Raw genomic sequence first — 24,178 nt, forward strand, 5'->3', positions numbered from 1 at the left:
ACCAGTTCACAGACCCACTGGTCAGGGAAGTAGGGAGGTCCACAGAGCTGTAAACTCCCAAATGCAACCCTCCCATCTGAGAATCAGGTGGGGGCAAACCTTCATGCGACAACAGATTTGTTTGCAGGCTTGTTTGGCTTGGGAAACCAGGGACGCTTTTGTCCCTCAGTGGGCACCTTGTCGGATTTGGAACATGTACCTGCCAAACCGGGCGAACGAAAAATCCACTTCTGAGCGGAAAAGGAGGGCCCTTGCCTACGGCATGTCTCCTTACCTTTCCCTGGACTGTGGGAGCAATGTACTCTTACCCCCAGTGACATTCTTAATAATGTCATCCAGCGAGGCTCCAAACAGCCTCTCTCCCTGGAAGGGCAAATGCACCAGTGTTTTCTTAGATGCCTGGTCCGCAGATCAGCACCACATCTGATACTGAGGCTCTAGAGAGCAAGGGGGCCATATCTAAGGCCACATCACAGACATACTTAAGGCCCTGCAAAAAGCAGGGGTCCCTTCCACCAGAATCGTGGTTACCTTATTTAACCTGGATACCAGAGGGGTCAACAATCGGAGGAGATGTCCATTTCTTTAGGAAACTCTCCTCGAAGGGGTAATGCACCGCCATGCGTTTTCGGGGGCTTCCCCACTCCTTGTAAATAAACGTATTAAAATAAGTTAGGTAAGGAAACACCTTAGCTGTGTGGGCCAACTTGTGGGACCCGAAAGGGACCGACACCTCTATGCCCCCGCCATATCCTCCATCTTTAGGGTAACCCACACCGCTGTGATAAGTGCTCCTACAAACTCTTTTTCCTGCACTGACCTGGACAGGGAGTCCTTCTCACTGTCCGAATGGTCCTGGCCTGCATCCTCTGAAAAGTCAGAACAGGGGCCGCCTGCCATAGCGGGACCCAAGTCTGAATCAGAGCTTTCCCCAGAAGACGACGGGGTGTTTTTAACCCCCCCTTGCATCCGCACGTCACTTCCACCCTGGCAACAAAGGAATCCAGGACCGCCGACAGAGCGTCCATAGGCACCGCAGGTCCAGAGGAACCGGTTGCCATAACAGGGGTGTCCGATGAAGAAGCGACAGCTTCTGATGCCATGCTGACCCACACTTGCCTGTCACCACTTAGGGACTTAAGGCAAGTCACACCTAGCTCCTAGCTGCTACAGACTGAGGGGCCCCCCGAATGACTCACCACCCGGCCCCAGGTACCACGCTGTGCTGCTGCTGTCCGCTCTCCCCTGTGTCAGCCACGAGGTGTTATGTGTAAAAATCACGCTGATCTAGAAACAGTCACCCAGTGCTAGAGGCAAAACAAGCTGAGGCTACTAGAAAATGGCCGCCTCAGCAAAAAACATCAGAGGGCGCTGGAAAAATGGCCAAAATGGAAAAAACTGTCTGTGGCCTCAGGAAAGAGGAAGAGCAGACCCTCGACACCCAGCGCAGCCCCCTGCCAGGACTTGGAGCCCCTCCTGGAGGACCCCCGACCAGGTACGTGCATCGCACCCCCATATGCCCAGTCACACAGCTTCCCATAGCATGGGGAGGAGGGAAAGGGACAGGGAGAGAAGAAAAGGAGTGAGAGATCCCCCTAGTCAACCTCCCAGGGAATGCCCAGCTGCTCCATCCTGCCGAGTCAGGTGGAACCATACTTACCCCTCCTGCAGGGACAGCTGGACGCATGCCACGGACAGACCCATCACCCGAGTAGTACGGGGTGGCTGTCAACCACGCCACACTGTGACACGGACAGCAGTAGCCCGGTCATATGTGTGCCCCAGAGAATATAGCTCACCGGCCACCCCTGGATCAGACGGGGCATGACGTGGGCGACCCAGTGCTTAGCCAAGGTCTGATCACGCTCAATGGCCAGGCTGGGGAGACTACCAGGATCTATATTATCCAGCTTGTCAACCAGCCGGGTTGTTGATTGTAGATCACAGGAATCAAAAATGCAGAAAAAGGAAAAAATTGCCAGGACCAATGATCCCAATGGGAGCGAGGTCATTCACTAGGCAGAAAAAAAACGAGCTGCTGGATGCAGTGTGAGGGGTTATAGCCAGTAGGAACGCCCCCTGGGTACTGTGCAGTTTTGCTGTTTTTAACATGTTCCGCCTAGTCCTTTCCTGAAGGGGTGATATAACTCTAAGGTCAAGATGAAGATGCTGTGTCCATCAATGAACGAAAGAGAAAATCTTTTTAAATTTAGCTGTATATTGCTTGGTACATACATAACCTTCTACCAAAGAAAAACCCAAATTAAATTCTCCTGCTCCTGATGATCGCAGCGATACCATATGTGTATGTTAGTTGTTGAATATACCCCGTAGTACAGGCTAAAAACAATAGTGCATATTTTTCTTTTTTTCCCTACCTAAAACACAGACACAAAAAAAAAAAAATCCTGCCCCTGACCTTTGACCCAAACACTAACCCTGGCACTGACCTAGATCAAACCTTGATCTAGGTATTTCTTTCCATTCACAGAGAAAGAAAACACAGGAGCGGGCTTCACAATGACTGATCACTCTGATAGCCAGAGGCTATCAGAGTGATCAGGTGATCTGGAATCTTGAGTTCGGATCATTAGTATGGCGAGACCCTGGTCTCTGTGCTGGGAGAATGCTGTCCTATTCTCCGAGTGGAGAAAAGGAAACGTGCACATAACAAAAATAAGCTTGAAAACAATGGTAAGAGAAAAAGAGCCATGATATACTTGATATTTTAGAATTTCGTTTAGTGCCACTTTAAACATATTGCACTTGACATACCATTTCAGCTTGAAGGTTGAATTGTTCATCTGCTAGCCTAAAGCTTTTATTTTCTCAATGAAGCCTCCAGCCTGCATGTGACTACTAAGGCATAGAGATCACATAATTGATAACCAGATTCTCCCCATCAGTGTGGACTCAAGCTGTCCAGAATTGGGAGCCACCAGCAGCAAGAAGGGTCATCTGGTGGCTTTTACACAGGAGAGGTTTATGAGAGTATTTCAAGTATGGGGATTCATGCTGGAGAACGTTTATATAACGATTTTGAAGGTGTTAAAGCTTCTTGTTAATAAAAAAATATATATAAATAGAGCTGTTGCCTACTACTAGCCTACATGTGAATCCTGCTACATAGAAATGTTAAGGTTGGTTTCCCTTACCTAAAAGTCATAATGTGTCCATTGGCACAGAAACATGCAAGGCAGGTACTATTACTCAGTGACACTATATCTCCACGGAGGATAAAAGAAGTCTCTGTTATGTTGTGTTTATAAATGCAGTTCTGGGAGGGCAGTGAGATCACTTTTGCCTGCTTTTCAGAACATATCACTGCATATTGGTTTTCAATGATTTCCTGAGACGAGGAGGGCGACACTGAAACTGGCCTCCGTTTTTTCAATCGCTCCTTATCATCCTTATCTTCAGGTGCGTTGGGTTCCCTCCAAGGTTCATATGCTGGTGGAATTATAACTCCTTGAGAATCCAAAACTGCCATTCTTAAGATTGCGCCCTTTAACCGTAGTATTGTTCCTGCAAAGAAAAAAAAGAAAAGAAGATGCCACTGAACTTCAACAATGTCAAACAAGTTGCTCATGCCACAGATTTCATTCTAACACAGTTCTAAATTTGCAAAATACAAGTTGTCTGGTGATCATGCTGGTCTAGTGACCGACGCTTTGTAAAGCACTGACCCACAACAAATATGCAGATCAGATTCACTTCTTTTATGATATTCCAAGATCAGGCACTCACAAAGTTATGTTTTGGAAACTAGAATTTTCAGAAGTGGTGAGCTCTGGTAGTCTATAAAAGCAAAAGCGTTTAAAAATGTGGATAAAAAAACAAAAAATACTTTGAGGAACTGAACTTTGTGCCTAAAAAGAGGTAAAAAGACAAGTCTTCTACTGACTGGTCTTCCCGCATCTGATCATTTCCCCATGAGCGACTTACAAACCATGTTTCGTACCGTGTCTGTGTGGAGGTGGCCACCTTAATGGGGTAGAACTTTGCATACCTAGATGATCAGTGAGAAGCACAGTAGCAACATCACCAAGTTTACCTACAAATCTCCTCTGTCAGAGACAGCAGTGCCTTCGATCACACACACACGGTTGGTACCCTATGCCTTTAAACTCAAACACATATTAATTACACAGGTTCTGTGGCTGATTAAGGTATTAAACTCACTCAGTGCCTTTATCTCCATTAAATTAGCCTCAGAACCTGTGTAATTCATATGTGTTTCGGTTTAAAGGGATGAGGGGGGCAACCCTACTCATACTGCAGCATACAAGCATGAGGTTATAGGTACAAGGCATGCCTAGGCACACTAACATGACAGAAAATACACTATTTGCAGGAGATATTATATTTTTCAGGGTGCTACTTGGGCACAATTAATATTTTTTAGATGGTCTTTATAACATGTGCCAGACAGAACTTGCAATGCGAGGTCAACATACTTGAGGTGGCCACATGTACTATATTAGGGAGTTTGCGCCGGCGATGTGATTTTATTTATTTTTTGTATGGATTAAGTTAAAAAAGTTAAATTAAATAAAGAAACTTTTTACAATGGAGTTTCCCTCCCTTTCTGGAAGGAAGAAGTGAACTCGGGTCAGCCTGTGGAGCTTTTAATCAGTGTTATGGGACCATCTTAATTAAAGGGGTTGTAAAGGTAAATGTTTTTTCACCTTAATGCATTCTATGCATTAAGGTGAAAAAACATCTCACACTGCCGGCGCCCCCAGTCCCCCCGTTTTACTTACCTGACCCCTCGAAAATCCCGCGCTCGCCCCCGCCGTCCTCTTCGCCGCTCAGCCTGGCCGCTGATTGGCTGGAGTGGATGGATTGAAAGCAGCGCAGCCATTGGCTCGCGCTGCTGTCAATCACATCCAATGACGCAGCACGCCGGGGGGAGGGGCCTTGTGATACAGCGAGCGGCTATAGCCGCCGGCTGTATCACGGGAGCGCGCCCGCAGTGCTTCTCACCAATGCGAGGGAGCTCGCATTAACGTGAGAAGCACCTGCGGGAGGAAGCAGAGACAGCCGCCGAGGGACCCCAGAAGAGCAGGTTCGGGGCCACTCTGTGCAAAACGAGCTGCACAGTGGAGGTAAGTATGACATGTTTGTTATTTTAAAAAAATAAAATTTTTTACTTTACAACCCCTTTAAACATGGATTGTGTTAATCACTGTGGGTGTATGGAGGCCTAGGACCTTGTGCACGTAGAAATCACTGAAAGTGAAAACACCTGGCTGCACTTTTATTGGTTGAACTAAACAGACGTGTGTCTTTTTTTAGCCTAAGTGTAACTACCTTGTGGAAACTGATTTGAATCATTTTTGGGTGGATGGTCTTTTTTTCACTTTATATGACCATTACTACAAAAGTTTATATAAGTGAATGTTGACCAATGTTTGTATGAATCCTCTGTGCTACCACCACTAAAAATACATCAAAAGACGACAACCAAAAACCTATACCAAAAAAAGTGTTGCCGCTAAACACTATGTGTTCCCACATCCAATACTTCCCAACGAAGTGCATCGGGGAGGAGCCAGTGAGGTCACGAACAAACCCAGAAGTACATGTTCACAATGCTGTATGAGAGGTGATGTCTCTCATCAGTCTTAAATTTACTGCTAGATCCAATGGGCACTACTCCATACTACAAGAACTCTCTGCGGCCTTTGATACCATCAACCACACGCTCCTTTTCAATAAACTTCATTCCCTTGGCCTCCAAGATTCTGCTCTATCATGGTTCTCTTCCTACCTATCACATTGCTCCTTTAGTGTTACCTACTATTCTTGTCTCCTCCTCTCCGTTTCCTCTTTCTTTAGGGGTCCCCCAAGGCTCTATTCTTGGACCCTTTTTCTCTATCTACACCTCCCTTGGTCACTCGATAACCTCCCACGGCTTCCAATACCATCCCTACGCCGATGACACCCAAATCTATCTCACTACTCCTCACCTCACTCCTTCAGTCTCCTCTCACATTACTAACTTGACATATTGGCATGGATGTCGCACCACTTCCTTAAACGGAATCTCTCTAAAATCGAGCTGATGATATTCTCCTCTGCCTGTGGCCCCCTCCATGACTTTTCCATCAAGATCAATAATGCAACCATCAATCCCTCCCCTCATGCCAGGGTACTAGGTGTAATCCTAAACTCTGACCTGTCCTTTCAGCCCCAAATCCAATCATTAAATGCTGCTGCCAGAGTCACCACCTTATCAACCACTCAATGTCTGCCCCCCCCCCCCCTCTCTGCCAATCCCTACACTGGCTTCCAATCACCCCTCAAATTAAATTCAAATGCTAACAACAACATACAAAAGACATACAAAGATATTCACAACTCCGCCCCGAACTACATTACCAATCTTGTCTCCAAATATCACACAGTCATCTCTGCTCCTCCCAAGACCTCATGCTCTCAAGCTCCCTCATCTCCTCCTCCTATACTCGTCTCCAGGACTTTTTCAGAGCCTCTCCCATCCTCTGGAACTCTCTACCTCAAGCTGTCTGGCTATCTCCTACTCTGGCTGCCTTAGACGGTGCCTAAAAACTCATCTCTTTAGGGAAGCCCATCACACTGCAAACTAAGGTTTTATTACTTCAATCAGCTCATCGCCCCCCAGTTACAACCTTTTGTACCACATGCCCCACCCTATTAGATTGTAAGCTCATATGAGCAGGGCTCCTTTAACCCTCTTGTGTTTTATTGCATTGTAACTGTACTATCTGTTTTTGGATATTGTAAAGTGCTAAGTAAACTGTTGGCACTTTATAAATCATGTATAATAATAATAATAAGCAATTTTACTGAAGTGTACAGCTTTATAGTGTACCAGCATTGTGAGTTGATTTGTTGCCAATTTTAAATAAAAATGATTGTTTAGTATTGTATTAAATTTTACTTTAATTATATAAGGTTATTTGGTGATAGATATAAGCGAGTAGCACAAGGCAGTAAATTAGAGATTTCTTTGATATATGTAGATCTGCACTTAATGAAATGAGCTTTACGTTGCATTACACTTTTGTTATACACTCACCTGCCACTTTATTATTAGGTACACCTGTTCAATTGCTTGGTAACACAAATTGCTAATTGGCCAAGAACATGGCAGCAACTCGATGCATCTAGACGTGGTCAAGACGACAATTTACGCAGCACTTTAGATATATATTGTACATTCAGATCAGTCCCTGCCCTCAAAAAAGGGTACTAAGTACTAGCAAGGTGTACCTAATAAAGTGGCCGGTGAGTGTATATCTGCAGATAAATGAATGTTGTGCTTCCTTGTGGAGCTGATTACTGGACCGGAATCATCTATTTAGGGTGGATGGGCTTTGCTCCTGTACTATACATGATTATTCACATACACATTTGTGTTGCATATTTTTAGCGCTATTACACAATTTCTCATATCACTGCTGAATTTATTTATGCTGTTGAGATGGTGATTTTTAGCACTACATTTTTTACTTTAATCATCTTATCTGCTTGTTAAGTAATTACAGCTGGTTATATTTCCTAGTTAGTTGATCGCAGAATACACATTTTACTTCCCTATAACAACATAGCAAACCTTCTCTTTTTCTATTATACAACTTTATATATTTCTTTTGTTCCAAGGAATGTAAAAAGTGTGGCTCGCGGAGGCGCATGTGTGGCAGCTCCACAGACAGTCGCATGTTCTGAGAGCTCTGCTCCGCTCTAGCCAGCTCTCTCTGCCAAAGCCACAAAATGACTTGAATCTTCCCAGCCTCACTCTAAACAGACTACAGAGGTCCCAAGGACCCCCCCACCCAAATGGCAGGTGCGGACGATCTTGTCAGGACACTGACAAGATCGTCCGCATGTTCATTAAAATTTTAACTCTAGACACCCCCGATCATCGCCTGGAAATGGATTGTGCCCATAGGGCTCTTCAACCCCCACGTCAAAATGGCTTACCCAGAGACATTGTAAAACCACATTTTTACAAGGATAAGGAAGAAGTTATGCAGCGAGCTCGGGAAACTGAAAACCTTGCTATACAAGGACATCCTATTCAAATATTTGCAGACTTGTCATCCTACACAATACAAAAAAGAAGATCTTTGAAACCTCTTCTCCAGATGCTGTCACAAAAATCTATCACCTATAGATGGTCTTTCCTTTTCTGCTTAAACATTGTTCACATGAACAAATCCTACAGGTTTCTCAACCTTTGCGGATGGAAAGCGTCTGCTTCTGCAAATGGGTTTCATCTCCCAGATACCAGCAACCTCATCGAACCCCAGAGGCTCCATCTCAAAGAGGCCTCCACCCACAAGCCCTAGCAAGCCTATGTGGCATAAACAGCAAGCAAAGAGATCCAAAGCCTATCACCCCCCCCCATGCAGATCTTACTGAATGCTTCATCAACTCCTAGGATTTTGCCCACCAAGCTCTAGAAAAGTTGGTCATTCAGCCCTTTTTCCACCATGAGTCAAACCTGTTTTGGCCCACTTTACCTATTACTCCTATGACAAATGAGCATGTTAACCACAACAATAGCTCTGATCGGCTGTTACATGTTCTGAATGCCAACAAGACCTTCTTCTACCATGCATCCAAGGACCTGTCCGGTTTAATTTCCCCCCTCTTTTTTTTACCCGCCATCACACTTCAAAAAGGGATGGTAATATCTTTCCCTCCAGGATCTCAGAGACTTCAAAGACAGTCTATCCTAACTTGTGAAAATGTAGCCGATTAACCTGCTGTGGGTTTCTCCCTCCTCCTGTTATTTTCATGGGGGGGGGGGATGGGGGCAGAAACTCCCAAGTAGTGGTTCTTGCTTCCACCACGCTCATGTTTTTTTTTCTTGCTTTTTACTGCACCCAGATTCAAGTTTCTACCTTTATTTCTAGGTTTTAGTTGGCGGGGAGGCTGGAGCGGATGCACTACACCTCCAATTGTCCCAGAGTGGAGTTTACCTACCATTCAGTGACTGTTCAACACCCCCCTACATTTGGGGATGTTTTTTGGGAAAAGATTTGCAGTTAGAGGGACACTACCTTCTTCTTACAAAGGGGTTGGGGGTTTTCTTTTTGTCGCTTTTGTTATGTTTTTCTGTTCCATGTTTTTCACTTGCCATGTCTTCTCTTCTCAGGAAATGTCTGCATCACCCCTCCTCTTTTCACGGGTCACCTTAAGGCTCATCTCCACAATCTGACCTACGTTCTTGGAAGCTTCGGACAGAAGATGTTAAGAACCAACACCCACCTCCACGGGTCAGGGTAAGATCCCCAATTATTGATGCCTTTATCCCACTCTCTGATCCATGCATGCTGACAGAATAATTTCTGCTCCCCTCTGTCTAGCCACCCACAGCATTCAAGGGATTAATTCTCCAGTTAAAAGACGGAAACTATTCAGACTCAACCACAAGATTGATATCCTTTTGCTACAAGAAACCCATTTCCCTTCCACCTATAATCCCTCCTTCTTACATAGCAACTACCCCCAGTTCTATCTCTCTAATGCAGGGAACAAAACAAAAGGTGTAGCCATATGCTTTTCTAAAAACCTTAAATGCTCCCCTTTGCATAACATCAGAGACCCTGCAGGTAGATAATAAGATTTCATAGACGTTACAACTCAGTAGCTTGTTTCCTATTATATTCCAAATAATGGTCAAGCAACCTTCTCCTCCATGATGTCTACACTTGGTCCACATCTAGGAGGGGAAGATAATTTTGGGAAGAGAAACAAATCTTGCTTTTGACCACTCACTGGAAAAATCAGAAAATGGTCTCCCTCGGACTAAAGGGCCTCCACGCAGTGTTCCTTGGGCCTTATAGACATCTGGGAGGGAACTTAATCCCCGGATTAAAGACTATATCAACTTCTAGGACAGGCCACATCTTTCTTCAATCCTACAACATACCACTTGCCACAAAAGCTATCATTAGGGATACACCCTTATCTGACCACTCTATGGTCCTTTTACTCTTAAAACAAATGCCCAACTCTAATAAAAAAAAATGTACATGGCGCCTCAATGAAGCTCTTTTAAGTGATCCAGTTCAATGCTTAATCCTCACAAAGGACATTCAGGAATTTTTCCAAACAAAACTACAAGGATTCCATATCGCCAGAAACCTTGTAAGCTGAGGGAAGAGGGAAGATTATACAAACCACTTCTCACCTCAAAAGGGAACGCCTGGTCCGGAAGACTTGTAGCGGCAATTTACCATGTGATCGATCAGTCAATTGACGGAACGATCGCTTGTAAACAAACCAGCGTCATATCTTGATGCCGATTCCTCCCTCCCCTCTCTGTAACGATTGGTACAGTGCGAGGGGAGAGGGGGAGAGACTGCAGCAATGCTGTGGGCTGGATGTGTAGTGCCCACAGCGCTGCTCTGTGACAATACTCTGCAGTACTCTGCCCATACTGTGCAACACTGCCAACACGCTGACAACACTCACCAATACATTTAACAGAAACAAAGATTTTTTTTTTTACCAAATTTCTTTTTTGATTTATAGCGCAAAAAATAAAAAGCCCAGCGGGCATTAAATACCACCAAAAGAAAGCTCTATTTGTGTGAAAAAGAAAAGGGCAACATTTCATATGGGTACAGTGTTGCATGACTGAGTAATTGTCATTCAAAGTGTGAGAGCACCAAAAGCTGAAAATTGGTCTGGTTAGGAAGGGGTTTAAGCGCCCAGTGGTCAAGTGGTTAATTAACAATGACCTAAAAATTTACAAAAATATTGGCTAATAGACTATCATCATGTATTGCTCAATGTGTCCATAAGGACCAGGTGGGCTTTATTCTGGGGATACAGGGACCTGACCATATAAGAAGGGCCATAGACATCATCTACTTAAATCCCAATGGGATGGCGGTCCTCCTCAGGAAGGCTTTTTGCTTTCAGTCAACCTCCAAAAGGCCTTTCACACAGTCACATGGCCTTACTTGTTTAATGTGCTGGAGAGATGAGGCTTCGGCCCCAATTTTCTAGGAACACTCTGCTCTCTGTACTCTAACCCAAGCGCTCAGGTAAGACTCTAGGGTTGCTACTCAGAACCCCGTAACATTGAAAAAGGCACCAGGCAAAAAAGCCCAGTCTCACCCCTCCTATTTGCTATAGCTATCAAGACCTTGGCCATCGCGATCATAACCCACCCTGACATTAAGGGAGTACTCTGTGGACCCAGAGAGCACAAATGTGCTTTGTTCATTCGCAGACAATCTCCTATTATTTGTCATCTCCCCCTGATCGACTACCAACATTTTCTCTTTACTTAAAAAATTTGGAAATGCTTCCGTTCTTCGGGTTAATGTATCAAAATCCTTGGCATTAACCGCTACGGCCCCGGAAGATTTGGCTGCTGAATGACCAGGCCATTGTTTGCGATTCAGCACTACGTCACTTTAACTGACAATTGCGCGGTCGTGCGGCGTTGTACCCAAACAAAATTGACGTCATTTTTTCCCCACAAATAGAGCTTTCTTTTAGTGGTATTTGATCACCTCTGCAGTTTTTTGTTTATAGTGCAAAAAATATCAACAATTTTGAATTAAAAAAAAACACAATATTTTGTACTTTTTGCTACAATAAATATCCCCATTTTAAAAAAAAATATTTTTTTTCTCAGTTTAGGCCAATATGTATTCTTCTACATATTTTGGGTAATAAAAAATCACAATAAAAGTATATTGATTGGTTTGCGCAAAAGTTATAGAGTCTACAAAATAGAGTATAGATTTATAGCATTTTTATTATTTTTTTTTTTTTTTTACTAGTAATGGCGACGATCTGCGATTTTTAGTGCGACATTATGGCGGACACATCGGACAATTTTGACATATTTTTGGGACCATTGGCATTTATACAGCGATTAGTGCTATAAAAAGGCACTGATTACTGTAAAAATGTCACTGGCAGTGAATGGGTTAACACTATGGAGCGATCAAGGGGTTAACTGTGTTCCCTGCTATGTGTTCTAACTGAAGGGGGGATGGGACTTGCTAGGGGAAGAGATAAATCAGCGTTTATACTTTGTATAAACACACGATCTGTCTCTTCTCCACACAGAGATCCCGGTTCTCTCCATGTCATGAGCGATCGCGGGAGCCCGGTGCATCGGCTCTGGGGACGAGCACGCCCCCCAGTGGCCACAAAAAGAAGCAATGTAACATGACGATTCGCTCAGCCGAGCCATGTTGCCGCAGTACAACTGTGGTGGCTAGTCGGCAAGCGGTTAAACATCACAGTTCCCTCCAATTTACGTGATAGTTTACGTGATAGTTTACACGACCACTTCCCATTTACCCGGTGCTTCTCCTATATCCCGTATTTAGGCATCAATTTAACTTCCAAGATAGACTCATTATACTCCTCTAACAGTCTATGCTCCACAAACTGTCTTCAGACCTCTCTACATGGTCTAAACATAACCTTTCCTGGCTAGGCCGCATTAACACTATCAAAATGACACTCCTCCCACGCCTATTATACCTTTTCAGATCCATACCCATCCAGACTAGGAAATCACAGCTGCTGAATTTCCAATCCAAAAGGGCAGAAGATGCTCTAAAAATATCCTGTTCAGACTTAACATTCAAGGAGGACTTACCCAATATTTGGTGGTACTACCAAGCAGCTCAACTTGCCCAGTTCTCCATCGCACACTCACGGGACTCGCAAACCGACTGGGTGTCAATGGAGAGGCAAGCTGGCCCCCATCACACAAATCGATTTTCTACTGTCGTCCCCCCACAAAACTCAGACCTCCTATCCTGTCCCACTCACTGGCCCTGTGTGACCGGATTCACAAACATCCCTTATTAATCTCAGCCCTACGCCCTCTAACACATTTGTTCCACAATCCCAATTTTCCCCCAGGAATGAACATCCTGGCTTTTAGTTGGTGGCTCAACAAAGGTTTAATTAGAATAGGGAACTTCTTCACTTCTACAGGCCCCATTTCACTTGGATATTGCATAAGCAAAGTGGAGATTCCTACTTCAGAAAGGCTCAGATACACACAAATTCTCAATTTTCTTCAATCTATCTGGCCTAATAAGCCAGATCCTCCCAGGGTCGCAGCTTATAAATCATGGTGATCGGAAGGGGGGGGGGGATATCCATCATTTACTCTTCATTAGCTTCATCTGCCCAAGCCTTCCTATGTCCAACCATGGGAAAATTACCTCAATATAGAATGGGAACGTGAAAAATGGAATGTCTGCTTCCAATGCTCCTTCAAAGGTATATTAAACATTTCCTTGATTGAGGCCAGCTTCAAAATATTTACACGCTGGTATAGGGTTCCTTATCTCCTCCCTAAAATCTACTCAGATGCTTCCCAGTTGTGTTTTAGAGACTGCCACCACATGGGCACTATGTTCCACATATGGTGGACCTGCCTACGAAGCCTTTGAAATAAACTTCTCTCTAATACGCAAGGTAACGAATACTCAGGTTCCCCAAACCCCAGACATAGCATTGGTTAACCTCAAGGTGGAGAATGTAGATACACAAGTGCTGATCTTCTTCATCCTTTTAGCAACCAAAATTACTATAGCATCACATTGGAAAAAAAAACAATGTTTCTCAATCTCGACAGTGAAGCATAAAATCTCCTGGATTATGGCACAGGAGAAACAGTAAGTATTATACAAGACAAGCTCCATGTTTTCAAACTCATCTGGGCACCCTGGGCTAAATAATGTCATATACTGTACCTCTATACCCTGGAGACGACTCCTATTAATGGTCTTACCTCTAGGTGACCCATCTATCCCACCTCATCCCACCCAGTGTCTCACCACACTTCCCCCTCTCTAGAACTACATCTCCTTATTCTTTCCTCTTGCCCATCCTCTTCCGGGCCATAGCTAGAACTACATGACATAGCTAGTTTCTACCTCTTTAATTGCATGCTGGTGTACAGATGGAATCTCTGTTTATGAGCTCAGTCTCTGCGGATTATCTAACGGCACTCCTTATCGGCTATATTTATACTCTTGTTCCAGGCCTCAGTACAGTTCAATGACTTGTATTACATAGAAATAATTCCATGATGCCCTAAGATATTTATCAGCCCCAAATACTTCCACCCTAATTTTTTCTTAGGCGGAGACCCATGGCAGTGTTAAATAGTCAAGGTGGTCAAGGCTCCCCCATCCACAGCGTGATCTCGTTTGGGGAAGCTAGAGGGACACTCACCTACCCTCTTTTCCCTCACTGACTAAAAAATACTGTTGCGACTCCTACACGGTTATAACTCAATGTTATGGTCTCCCCAACAATGCTTTACTATATCAGGGCTGAGATCAATTAATGTGGGATGTACTTATTTAACCACTTACGGCCCCCCTACCGCTGTTTTACGCCGCTACGTTGAAGGCGAATATCATCATTATGGCAGCAGAGTATGAACTGTTACTGAATTGTAGACATCAACTATATACTATCTATCTGAGTTCAAAGTAGAGCTACTAACCCCAGCCTTTCCAATCAGGTGACAGATGTTGGCATATACATACAATCCCAACATCCACAAGTAGGTTTAGACTTGGCACAAGCTTTAGAACACACAATTTGAATTTTAAACTCACATATTTTACAGTGTTTTGGAGATACAAATCTATATTTTACATGATCGTTTTTTACGTTTTAATCTATTTTTTGTGATCACATGTCGTAATTATGTTATGGTTTTTATGACCCCTTTTTAAAAAAAATAAACCCAATGGTTACTATCTGACCTGCACCATTTGGAGCCTTTTTTGCCATATTTGCTGACCATCCTCTGCATTTGGGGTGTCACCCCAATGCGAATAATTGGACCCTGCCATCCCGAGAGACGCAGACTACAGCCTTCAATACTGGAAGTCTACCCAATCCGGAGATAGCTGAGCCACTTACCTGGACTACCATCAACTCATTATATCCAATTGGTACCATTTTGGACCACAAGCGCTGTTGACTCAACCGTCGTGTGACAGATGAGTCCACCCTCTCTGGTAAGAGTGTTTAATTATTATTTGAAGTTACCCCAGACAAGCCGTCATTTCCAGTTTCATCTGATTTGTGGATTATCTGATTTCCCCGTTGGGAAGACTAACATCAATAGTTGTCTACTACTCAACACATGTGGACTATCTCACTGGGACTCACATTTTAGTTACTGATATTTACCAGTATATATACACTCCTACACATATGCTGTGTTTTGAGTGAACTAACATTTGTACTTTTATTCACGTAATTGTGTATTTTGTCATTTATGTGTGATATAGTGTCAGCTTCATTACTGACACTTCCTCATATCTCATTTTTTATTTCACTTATTTAGCGCTACACTATTTGTTATCCCACTTCCACTGAACTTTGTTTGAGTGTTAGCTGCGGACCCTTATTTATCTTTAACTATAGCGCAGTGTTTTCCCTTTGAATTTTATATGTCAATTAATATTGTATTCATTATCAGCTCAAAGGGGCCTACATTATTAATTGCTACCCTGTTTCCCTAGATTTAAACTGGCCATACACTGTACAAATTTCACTAAGTTTGCTTAATGGGTGGCCCTGTCGGCCCTCTTTGTCCCAATATCTTTTAGCTTAAAAAAAGAAAAATCAGAATACAATAGCTTAGCACGGGGAGTCATGCTGCTGTACAGCGTAGATGAAGAAATGTGTTCAATTTTTTGCATTCAACCTGCAAGCTGAGTGGAAAAACATAAACCAATGTAGTGTATGGCCAGATTTAGACTGCATGTGTGGGCTCGTTTTAAGGCTCTTCATGCAACCAATACTTTGTATTATTTATCCCAAGATATGAAGGTGTTAAACTTATGGCACTAGAATATTGGATTACGATAAGGCAATGCATATCAACTGATAAAATCACAGACCTCTCATTAGGGTGTAGCTGACCTACTTTTTACCATGGGGTCAGGGTGTCTGTATGCAAGCTTCAGCTGCCTCCTGCTATACATCCTAATTAAGCACAGACACTTTATTATCATAGTGGACCTACATAGTCAATTTCTATGCTTAGACTAAATGCCATTTAGTTTAGCTCACGAAATGCCAGTGAACAGGAAATGGTACATTTCCAGTACTAGCTGCAGTATACTGCACATTTCCTGTTTATAGTATTTTTTTGTATATAAGTGTGGAAAGAATACAAGGAGGGAAAAGAAAACTTGACAGAAAGTAGATAAAGCAAGTAGATGGATGCATCACAAGGGTAGAGCCTTATTCAGAAAATCTGCAGGGAGTCATGAGAGCCCCTGAAATCCAGGGGAGTGCTCCAAAATTTTCTATATTTGAAATCAGGTTTTAGGGTTTTCCAGGGTACTTGCTATAAAACTTCCAATACTACTTTAATGCAAACCTGTGCTGGTCTCATACCAGACCTATGTCCTGGGTGGTGACATTTGCATAATATGCCTACCTGGGGTTAGGGGTCCTCAGAGGTAATGCTGACCAGAACTCAATGCCCACATCGCAATGGCATTGCCCGTTTTCCAGGTATTAAACCAGCACAAGTAAAATGTAGCAAGGGCCATTCTTATAGTTTAGGCCCATTGCCATGCCATGGTATGTGAAGACCCCCCCCCCCACACCCCCAAATAGGACATTTATACAGGTTACTTACCACTAGGAGACACAATAACAGGCTGAAGAAGTCTTTGCTCTCCTGATGGTGGCAGGCCTAAAGTAATAACCAACACAGTACCTAGCGTGGTTCCAACCCATAAACATGGTGCTGTAGATATGTCAGGTTTCCTGGTGAAAGACTCACAGAAATGAAGAGAGGATATTGCCTCTCGTGATTCTTTGTCTATGCTGGTTACACTTGAACTCCGTGATCGGCTGAAGGAATTGTCTCGGACATCTAATATAACAGACAAGGTAAAGGTTTGTCAGTATGTTCTGTTCAATAAACATGCTTATAAACAAAAGCTGTGCTCACACAACAATATGTCAGATACATAACACAAAACTGTAGCTACCAGCAAATAGTTTTCAGAAGCATGTCATTTATTAGGTTGCATGCATAAGATCGTATTAAAATTCTCCCATTTATGCTGGATCTTGTCTGCCAGGTGCTGGTAGTAGTGCAAAAAACAAAAAAAACAAAACGCTAGTAGTCAAGTGTAAAATAAAAGCATAAATGCTTATTTAGCATTTTTATGAGCATATATGGGCATAATGCACTTAGAAGCATACTCATTCTCCATTGGTTAGAATACTCATTTATTCTATGTACCAGAAGTATATTTACAAATGCGTGCATATACATGTGTTTGCTTAAAGTACGCCAGTAAGCTCTTCTACAGAAGATTTGTGAGCATTTTTAAAAATACAAATTTAAATGCTGTGAAGTTCATGGTCACATTGGCTGAAACAGAGTTACGTTCAGAGGCATAAAAAGAAAAATGCCACTAGAACAGAGTTTCCTGACAGACTCCATGGCAGCAACGTGTGGGTTAAGTCCCGCCTCCACTACCCTATAGGACACTACTCCCATAAATCTTTGCTTCCTGCCCATGGCCGTGTTCTTTTTTTTGTCCTCCTCCGTAGGACCCATTACGGTCTTTCTACCTGAAGATTGCGCCCACATGATTCCGTTGTTGGTTTGGCCGAAAAGCGACTGTGGATGGAATTGTCGCATATCTCCGTTAAGCCCTAGCTACTAGCGGGGTATGGAGTGGGCATTTGGATATAAGCGCTGGAGGAAAGCCAGGAGCCTAGCCACTGGCAGGCAGGCTGCGCATTCGGTCGGATAGCCCAGCTAAATAGCAGGTGACCTATTGTGCTCTAAGAAGTCCGGTATGTATTGTGTTTACCTTCGGCCTGGAGACGATCGTGTGGGAGCGGTAAGATTGTTCCTCTTTTTCATGGTAGCAGTTTGTGTTGGTTCCTTGCCTTTTCCCCTTCTTTTTCCGTTTGTTTTTTCTGTGTCTAGGTATATGGGTATAGACATTGCGGTCGGATTAGCCTGCGTTCCAGCCGCCGCTCACTTCCTGGTTTTCGTTGATACGTTCGTTCTGCGCATGCACGAGTACGACACAGGATCGAGGCTTGGTTCGCGCATGCGCGATAGCGGCAAAGTGACGCTATTCGCGCATGCGCAGTAGCGGTGCACGGGACGCGGTGATGACGTCATTAAGGCGCCTTATTTAAACATAGGAAATAGCCTGCAAGCTTTGGGAATGCTTGCAGGTTATTTCGTGACTTCCCCTTGTCCAGGTTTTCTGCTGTGGAGGTAGGTGGCCTTCTGGGAAGAAGGGGGTGGGCATGTGGTGTGTGTATGGCATCCTCAGCCTTACTTATATGTCTTTGCAGCATTTATGGAAGATATGGACTCACCTCCGCCTGTATGTGGCCAGCCCTCTCATAATAGGTACTGTCTGGGGGGGAAGTAAGGGGGGGGAGGGGTCCGGTATTAGTCAGGGTGTTATCTTTCCTTATCTGTATGTCTCTTCTATCTCTGTCTTAGCCCATCTAGATCAGAACAGCAACGCAGCTCAACGCACAGAGGAAGCGATTCTTCTAAGTCTTACCACCGGCACTCATATTCTAAGTCTAAGCATCACGGCTCACCCTCAAGATCTGGGCGCCGTAGCGAGGATCGATCTCGCTCCTCCAGGGCTCATTCCAGCCACTCAGTTATTAACACTTGCTGGGGATGCAGATCACAAGTTCCTATTGGAAAATCCCTGTGTGACCTCTGCTTTTCCAAAGCCTCTAGTGAGAGAGGGGGTACGGACCAGCAACTAAGATCCCTTGTGGAAAAAGTGGTGAAGGAGTCCCTCAAGGGGATCGGGGCCAGTCAGACCCCTGTGCCTCAGTCAGAATCACCTCAGTCACCAGTCAGGGAGTCGCATGCTCAAGAGCTCTGGGAATCCTCTTTAACCAGCCATCATTCAGCTGCTGCTTCAGACAGTGAATCTGAGGAAGATAGTCCCTGTGTGGGGTTTGATTTTGCCTTACTTTCCCCCTTGGTGAAGGCCATCAGAGAGGCTTTGAACTGGGAAGATGAGGTGGCTAATCCTTCCAAGCAAAGGAAGTATTTTAAGCAACTTAAAAGGGAGCGTCTTAACTTTCCATTCCTGTCTGAACTTGGTGAGGTCATCACGGATGAATGGAGTAAAGTGGAGAAAAAGAATAGTATGCTCTCAAAAGTCCTAAGGTTATATCCCTTTAAGGAGGATGAGGTCAAGTATCTGGAATCAGCTCCTCTCGTGGATGCAGCGGTGATAAGACTGGTAAAACATGTGACTCTTCCTTTGGAGGATACAGTCTCATTCAAGGATGCCTTAGATAGGCGGATTGATTCCGATTTAAAGAGAGTCTACCTCACTGCCGGTATGGCATGCAAGCCAGCATTGGCTTTAGCGGCAATGTCCAAAGCCATGGAAGTCTGGACGGACGGTGTGGATGATACCCTCAGAAACATTTCGGAGGAAGTCGCTAAAAACTCTCCTATCCAGGAGTTACGGCTTGCTTCGGCTTTTCTCGGGGAGGCTTCGATTGACATCATCCGCCTAGTGTCCCGGGTTATGCTTTCGGCTGTAACCGCAAAACGGGCCCTCTGGCTCCGTCCCTGGCTGGCTGATCCAGCATCTAAACAGGTGTGGTGCCGTATCCCTTTCAAGGGTTCTTCCCTTTTTGGGAATAAATTGGATAACGCCATAACCCGGGCCACTGGTGGTAAATCGGGGTTTCTTCCTCAGGACAGACGTCTAAAAAGCCAGAAGAGATTTTTTCCTAAAAAACAGTATCAAGAGCAGGCCAGGGAGGCCCGTAGCTATAGACCGGGTCGGGAATATTCCAGATCATGGAAATCAAGGCAGTCATCCTTCAAGAAATCCGCCAAGAGCAGAGCGACAGGAGAGAGGGAACCAACCAAATCTTTTTGAGATTGGGCCCGCTCAGATAGGCCAGGTGGGGGCTCGTCTTCTACATTTTCGGCATGTCTGGGCGGCCTCAATCAAGGACTTCTGGACCGTCAGAACGGTCTCTTCAGGCCATTCTTGGACCTTCAGCAGGTCCCCAAGACTAAAGTTTGTTCCCACCTCCCTTCCAGCCTCAGAAGAAAAAAGGCAGATCTTGTTGGCCTACGTGAAATCTTTATTGGCTCAAGGCGCTGCCATACCCGTGCCAGACGATCAACGAGGGAGAGGAATTTATTCTCCTCTTTTTATGGTCCAAAAGAAAAACGGTTCTTGGAGACCAGTCATAGACCTTACACATCTGAATCATTTTATCAGAAAGGAAAGATTCAAGATGGAAACCTTGTCAACAATACAACAGTCAGTCCAGTCAGGCGACTGGATGATTTCAATAGACCTAAAGGACGCGTACTTTCATGTCCCTGTGGCAGAAGATTTTCAGCAGTTTCTGCGATTTTCAGTAGGAAAACTACATCTCCAGTTCGTATGTCTCCCGTTCGGACTTTCAACGTCCCCCCGAGTGTTTTCAAAAGTGTTGTTGGCCGTAGTGGCTCTATTGAGAACCAAGGGAATTCGTCTTCATATTTGGACGATCTTCTGCTGCTAGCCCAGGACAGAGACCGTCTGTTATTGCACAAGGAGCAGGTCATCTCCACTCTTCAAGAATTCGGTTGGATCCTGAATCTAGAAAAGAGTCAGTTAATTCCTTCCCAGTCTCTTGTATTCCTAGGCGCACTCTTCAACACAGTGAAGGGTACCATCTCATTACCCGAAGAGAAAGTAGTGGTAATTCGGGACAGAATTCGTCCGGCCCTCTCAGCCTCCCATCTTCCGGCTCTTCAGTGCCTGAGAATTATTGGCACCATGGTGGCCACGATTCCAATGGTGAAGTGGGCCCAATGGAAGATGAGACCATTCCAAAAAGGTTTTCTTCACCAATGGCTAGGTGACAAGACTCAACCTATCTGGATCACATCTTCAATGAGAATCTCTCTGCCCTGGTGGCTTCAGAAGGAGAACCTATTCAATTGTCATTCCATTCTCCCCATCTCATGGGTAACAATAACTTCGGATGCCAGCAACAGGGGCTGGGGCGCCCACTGTCTGGCGGAAGTAGCACAAGGCACCTGGGACTTCCCTTCCAGGAGGACGGTGTCGAATATTCTAGAATTGAGGGCAGCCTTCCAGGCGCTCCTGGCCTTTCGTCATCTGGTCTCAGGAACCTCGTCCTACTCAGACTAGACAACACAACAGCAGTGGCATATATAAGGAGACAAGGAGGTACTCGGAGTCTGTCCCTTCTTCAGGAGGTAGAGCCAATCATGTCCAGGAACGCAGAACGTCCAGGCGGACTTTCTGTCTCGAGTCAGTCTGGACAACAACGAATGGTCCCTTCACGAAGAAGTTTTCAGGTGGATTCTAACATTGTGGTTCTTCCCAGAGGTCGACCTATTTGCCTCCCCTTGCAACAAGAAACTGGCAAGGTACTATTCCAGGTTTCGGGATCCTCAGGCCTACGGAGTGGATGCTCTGACGGATCGATGGTGGTTCAACAAAGCTTACGCCTTTCCTCCAACTCCTATTATTCTACAGTTCCTGCGGAGACTCAAATCAGAAGCAGTAGAGGTGATAGCTGTAATACCTTATTGGCCCAACAGGCCATGGTTTCCGCTTCTAATGCTCCTCAGTGTCAGAGATCCGATTCCCTTACCTCTCAGACCCGATCTTCTATCCCAGGGCTCGAAGCTCCATCCCTGCCCGGCCCATCTATGTCTGAGGGTCTGGTTTTTGAGAGGGGAAGGTTAGAGGCTCTGGGTTGTCCAAAGGAGGCCATCCCTACTCTCATGAGTGCAAGAAGGAAAAGTACCAACCAGGTGTATGAGAGGATTTGGTCTAGATTCACAAATCACTTATCTTCCAGGTCTTGCTCCAATGGTAATTTGACAGTTCAGGATGTTTTGAGTTTTTTACAGTCCGGACTAGACATTCCCCTATCTGTCAGCGCTCTTCGTGTGCAAGTCTCGGCAATTTCGCCCTTTTTTGGAGTATCTTGGGCTAAACATCCTTTGGTTCAGCAATTTTTTAAAGGAGCAATTAGACTTAGACCACAGAGGAAACCTAGATTCCCCAAGTGGGATTTACCCTTAGTTCTCGACTTCTTCTCTCAACTGGACAGAACACTTTCAGTCAAAGAATTGTCCCTAATGACATCTTTTTTGGTAGCCATATCCTCAGCAAAAAGAGTCTCTGAGATCCAGTCTTTAGGATCAAAGGAACCTTTCCTCACATTCTTCCCTGACAGAGTGGTCCTAGTGCCAATGCTGGGTTCGAACCCAAAGGTTACCTCAGTCTTCCACAAAAATCAGGACATTACTCTTCCTACCTTTAATTCTGCTGGGAGTCAGGATCTTCATCCTCTCGACATGGGAATTATTCTGAAACGATACCTGGAGGCGACAGCTTCTTTCCGGCAATCAGATTATCTTTTTGTTCTTTTTCATGGCAAAAGCAAAGGCCTTAGGGCTTCGGTCAGATCCATCTCCACGTGGGTGGTTCAGGCGATCCAGTGGGCTTATAAAGAGAAGGGCTTGGCTCCTCCTGAGGCGGTTACGGCACATTCCACGAGAAGTCTCTCTACTTCTTGGGCAGCTTCACGTCATGCGTCTCCTGAGGTTATCTGCAAGGCTGCCTCTTGGTCATCCATTCATACATTTATGGCTCACTATTGTGTCGAACCTGCCAGTTTATCTTCTGTTGATTTTGGTTTAAAGGTGCTGTCGGTGGACAGTGTTAAATAAATCTTTGTTCAGCATTTTTGCCCACCCGAGTGTGTTTGGCGAGTTATTTCCCACACGTTGCTGCCATGGAGTCTGTCAGGAAAACGGAAAATTCCTATCAAAATACTTACCGTAATTTCCCTTTCCTGATGGACTCCATGGCAGCAGGAGTTCCCTCCCAAAATGGCTGGAGTAGGCTAGTTATCGAACACGGCCATGGGCAGGGAGCAAAGATTTATGGGAGTAGTGTCCTATAGGGTAGTGGAGGCGGGACTTAACCCACACGTTGCTGCCATGGAGTCCATCAGGAAAGGAAAATTACGGTAAGTACTTTGATAGGAATTTTCCGTTTTTCCTGCCCATGTGCATAAGGTCTTCGGGTGGTTCCATGCCTAAACTCTAAAGCCGCGTACACACGTAGCCGTCTGTCCGACGGACTTAGTCTGGCGGACTTCCCGTCAGACTGTCCGTCGGACTTCCCGAACGGGCTACTTGCCCACACACGGTACTTTTTCAGCGGACTAATACGGCGTACTAAGTACGCCGTACTATCCGCCCTACTTTTGAAATGAACGGACTCGCCCACACACGCGGAGGAAAGTCTGCTCATTTCGAGCGCGTCTCCAGGTAGGCGGGGCCCGAGAAGGAGACGTCGCGGGCCCCGCCACCTGGTATGGACTTAAAGGGGAACCCCAACGCCGAAAAAAATCACAGTCTACGTCAGACCCTTGTCCGAGCACGCTACCCGGCCGGCCAGGAAAGGGGGGACGAGCGAGCGCGCCCCGCCCCCTGAGCCATACCAGGCCGCGTGCCCTCAACATGGGGGGTGCCTTGGGGAAGGGGGGGCCGCGCGGCCCGCCACCCCAAAGCACCTTGTCCCCATGTTGATGAGGACAAGGGCCTCTTCCCGACAACCCTGGCCATTGGTTGTCGGGGTCTGTGGGCGAGGGACTTATCAGAATCCGGGAGCTCCCTTTAATAAGGGGGCCCCCGGATACCGGCCCCCCACCCTATGTGAATGAGTATGGGGTACAATGTACCCCTACCCATTCACCTGTAAAATAAAGTACAAAAAAAAACACAACACACAAGATAAAATAGTTTATTGCACAGCTCCGGGGGTCTTCCGTCTTCGGGGGTCTTCTCGCCGGACTCCTCCGCTATCTTCTTGTAGCTCTTTTGCTAGCGGAGGAGCCCAGCATTCTTCTTCATCGCCACGGCCTCTTCGTCCGATTTCGGGGGTCTTGTCCCCCTCTTCGGTTCTTCTGCCGGGCCACCGCGCCTTCTTCTAGCTCTTTTACAGGCGGGGGCCCGGTCTTCTGTCGCCGCCACCTTCCATTCTTCTTCTTCTCCTTCTCCTGGAGATGTTGACTCGACACTCTCTGTGGCCGCAATGCCAGGGACACGCTGCGCGGCGACTTTTATAGGGACAAG

The 24,178-nt window shown here is 45.3% G+C and overlaps 1 protein-coding gene across 3 annotated transcripts in view; it reads right to left on the reverse strand.

The window, feature by feature from the left end:
• STXBP5 (syntaxin binding protein 5) overlaps positions 1 to 24,178 on the reverse strand; it is a 641,864-nt gene that overhangs the window by 48,962 nt on the left and 568,724 nt on the right. For all 3 annotated transcript variants that reach the window (XM_077486344.1, XM_077486342.1, XM_077486345.1), the window contains 2 exons: positions 16,664 to 16,903; positions 3,156 to 3,525 (listed from right to left, as the gene is read on the reverse strand). In XM_077486344.1, coding sequence (XP_077342470.1) covers positions 3,156 to 3,525; positions 16,664 to 16,903 — 610 coding nt within the window. The remainder of the gene's footprint in view (positions 1 to 3,155; positions 3,526 to 16,663; positions 16,904 to 24,178) is intronic.

Source organism: Lithobates pipiens, unplaced genomic scaffold, assembly GCF_037356315.1.
Source record: "Lithobates pipiens isolate NorthernLeopardFrog02 unplaced genomic scaffold, aLitPip1_a1.2 Scaffold_18, whole genome shotgun sequence".
Classification (NCBI taxonomy): domain Eukaryota; kingdom Metazoa; phylum Chordata; class Amphibia; order Anura; family Ranidae; genus Lithobates; species Lithobates pipiens.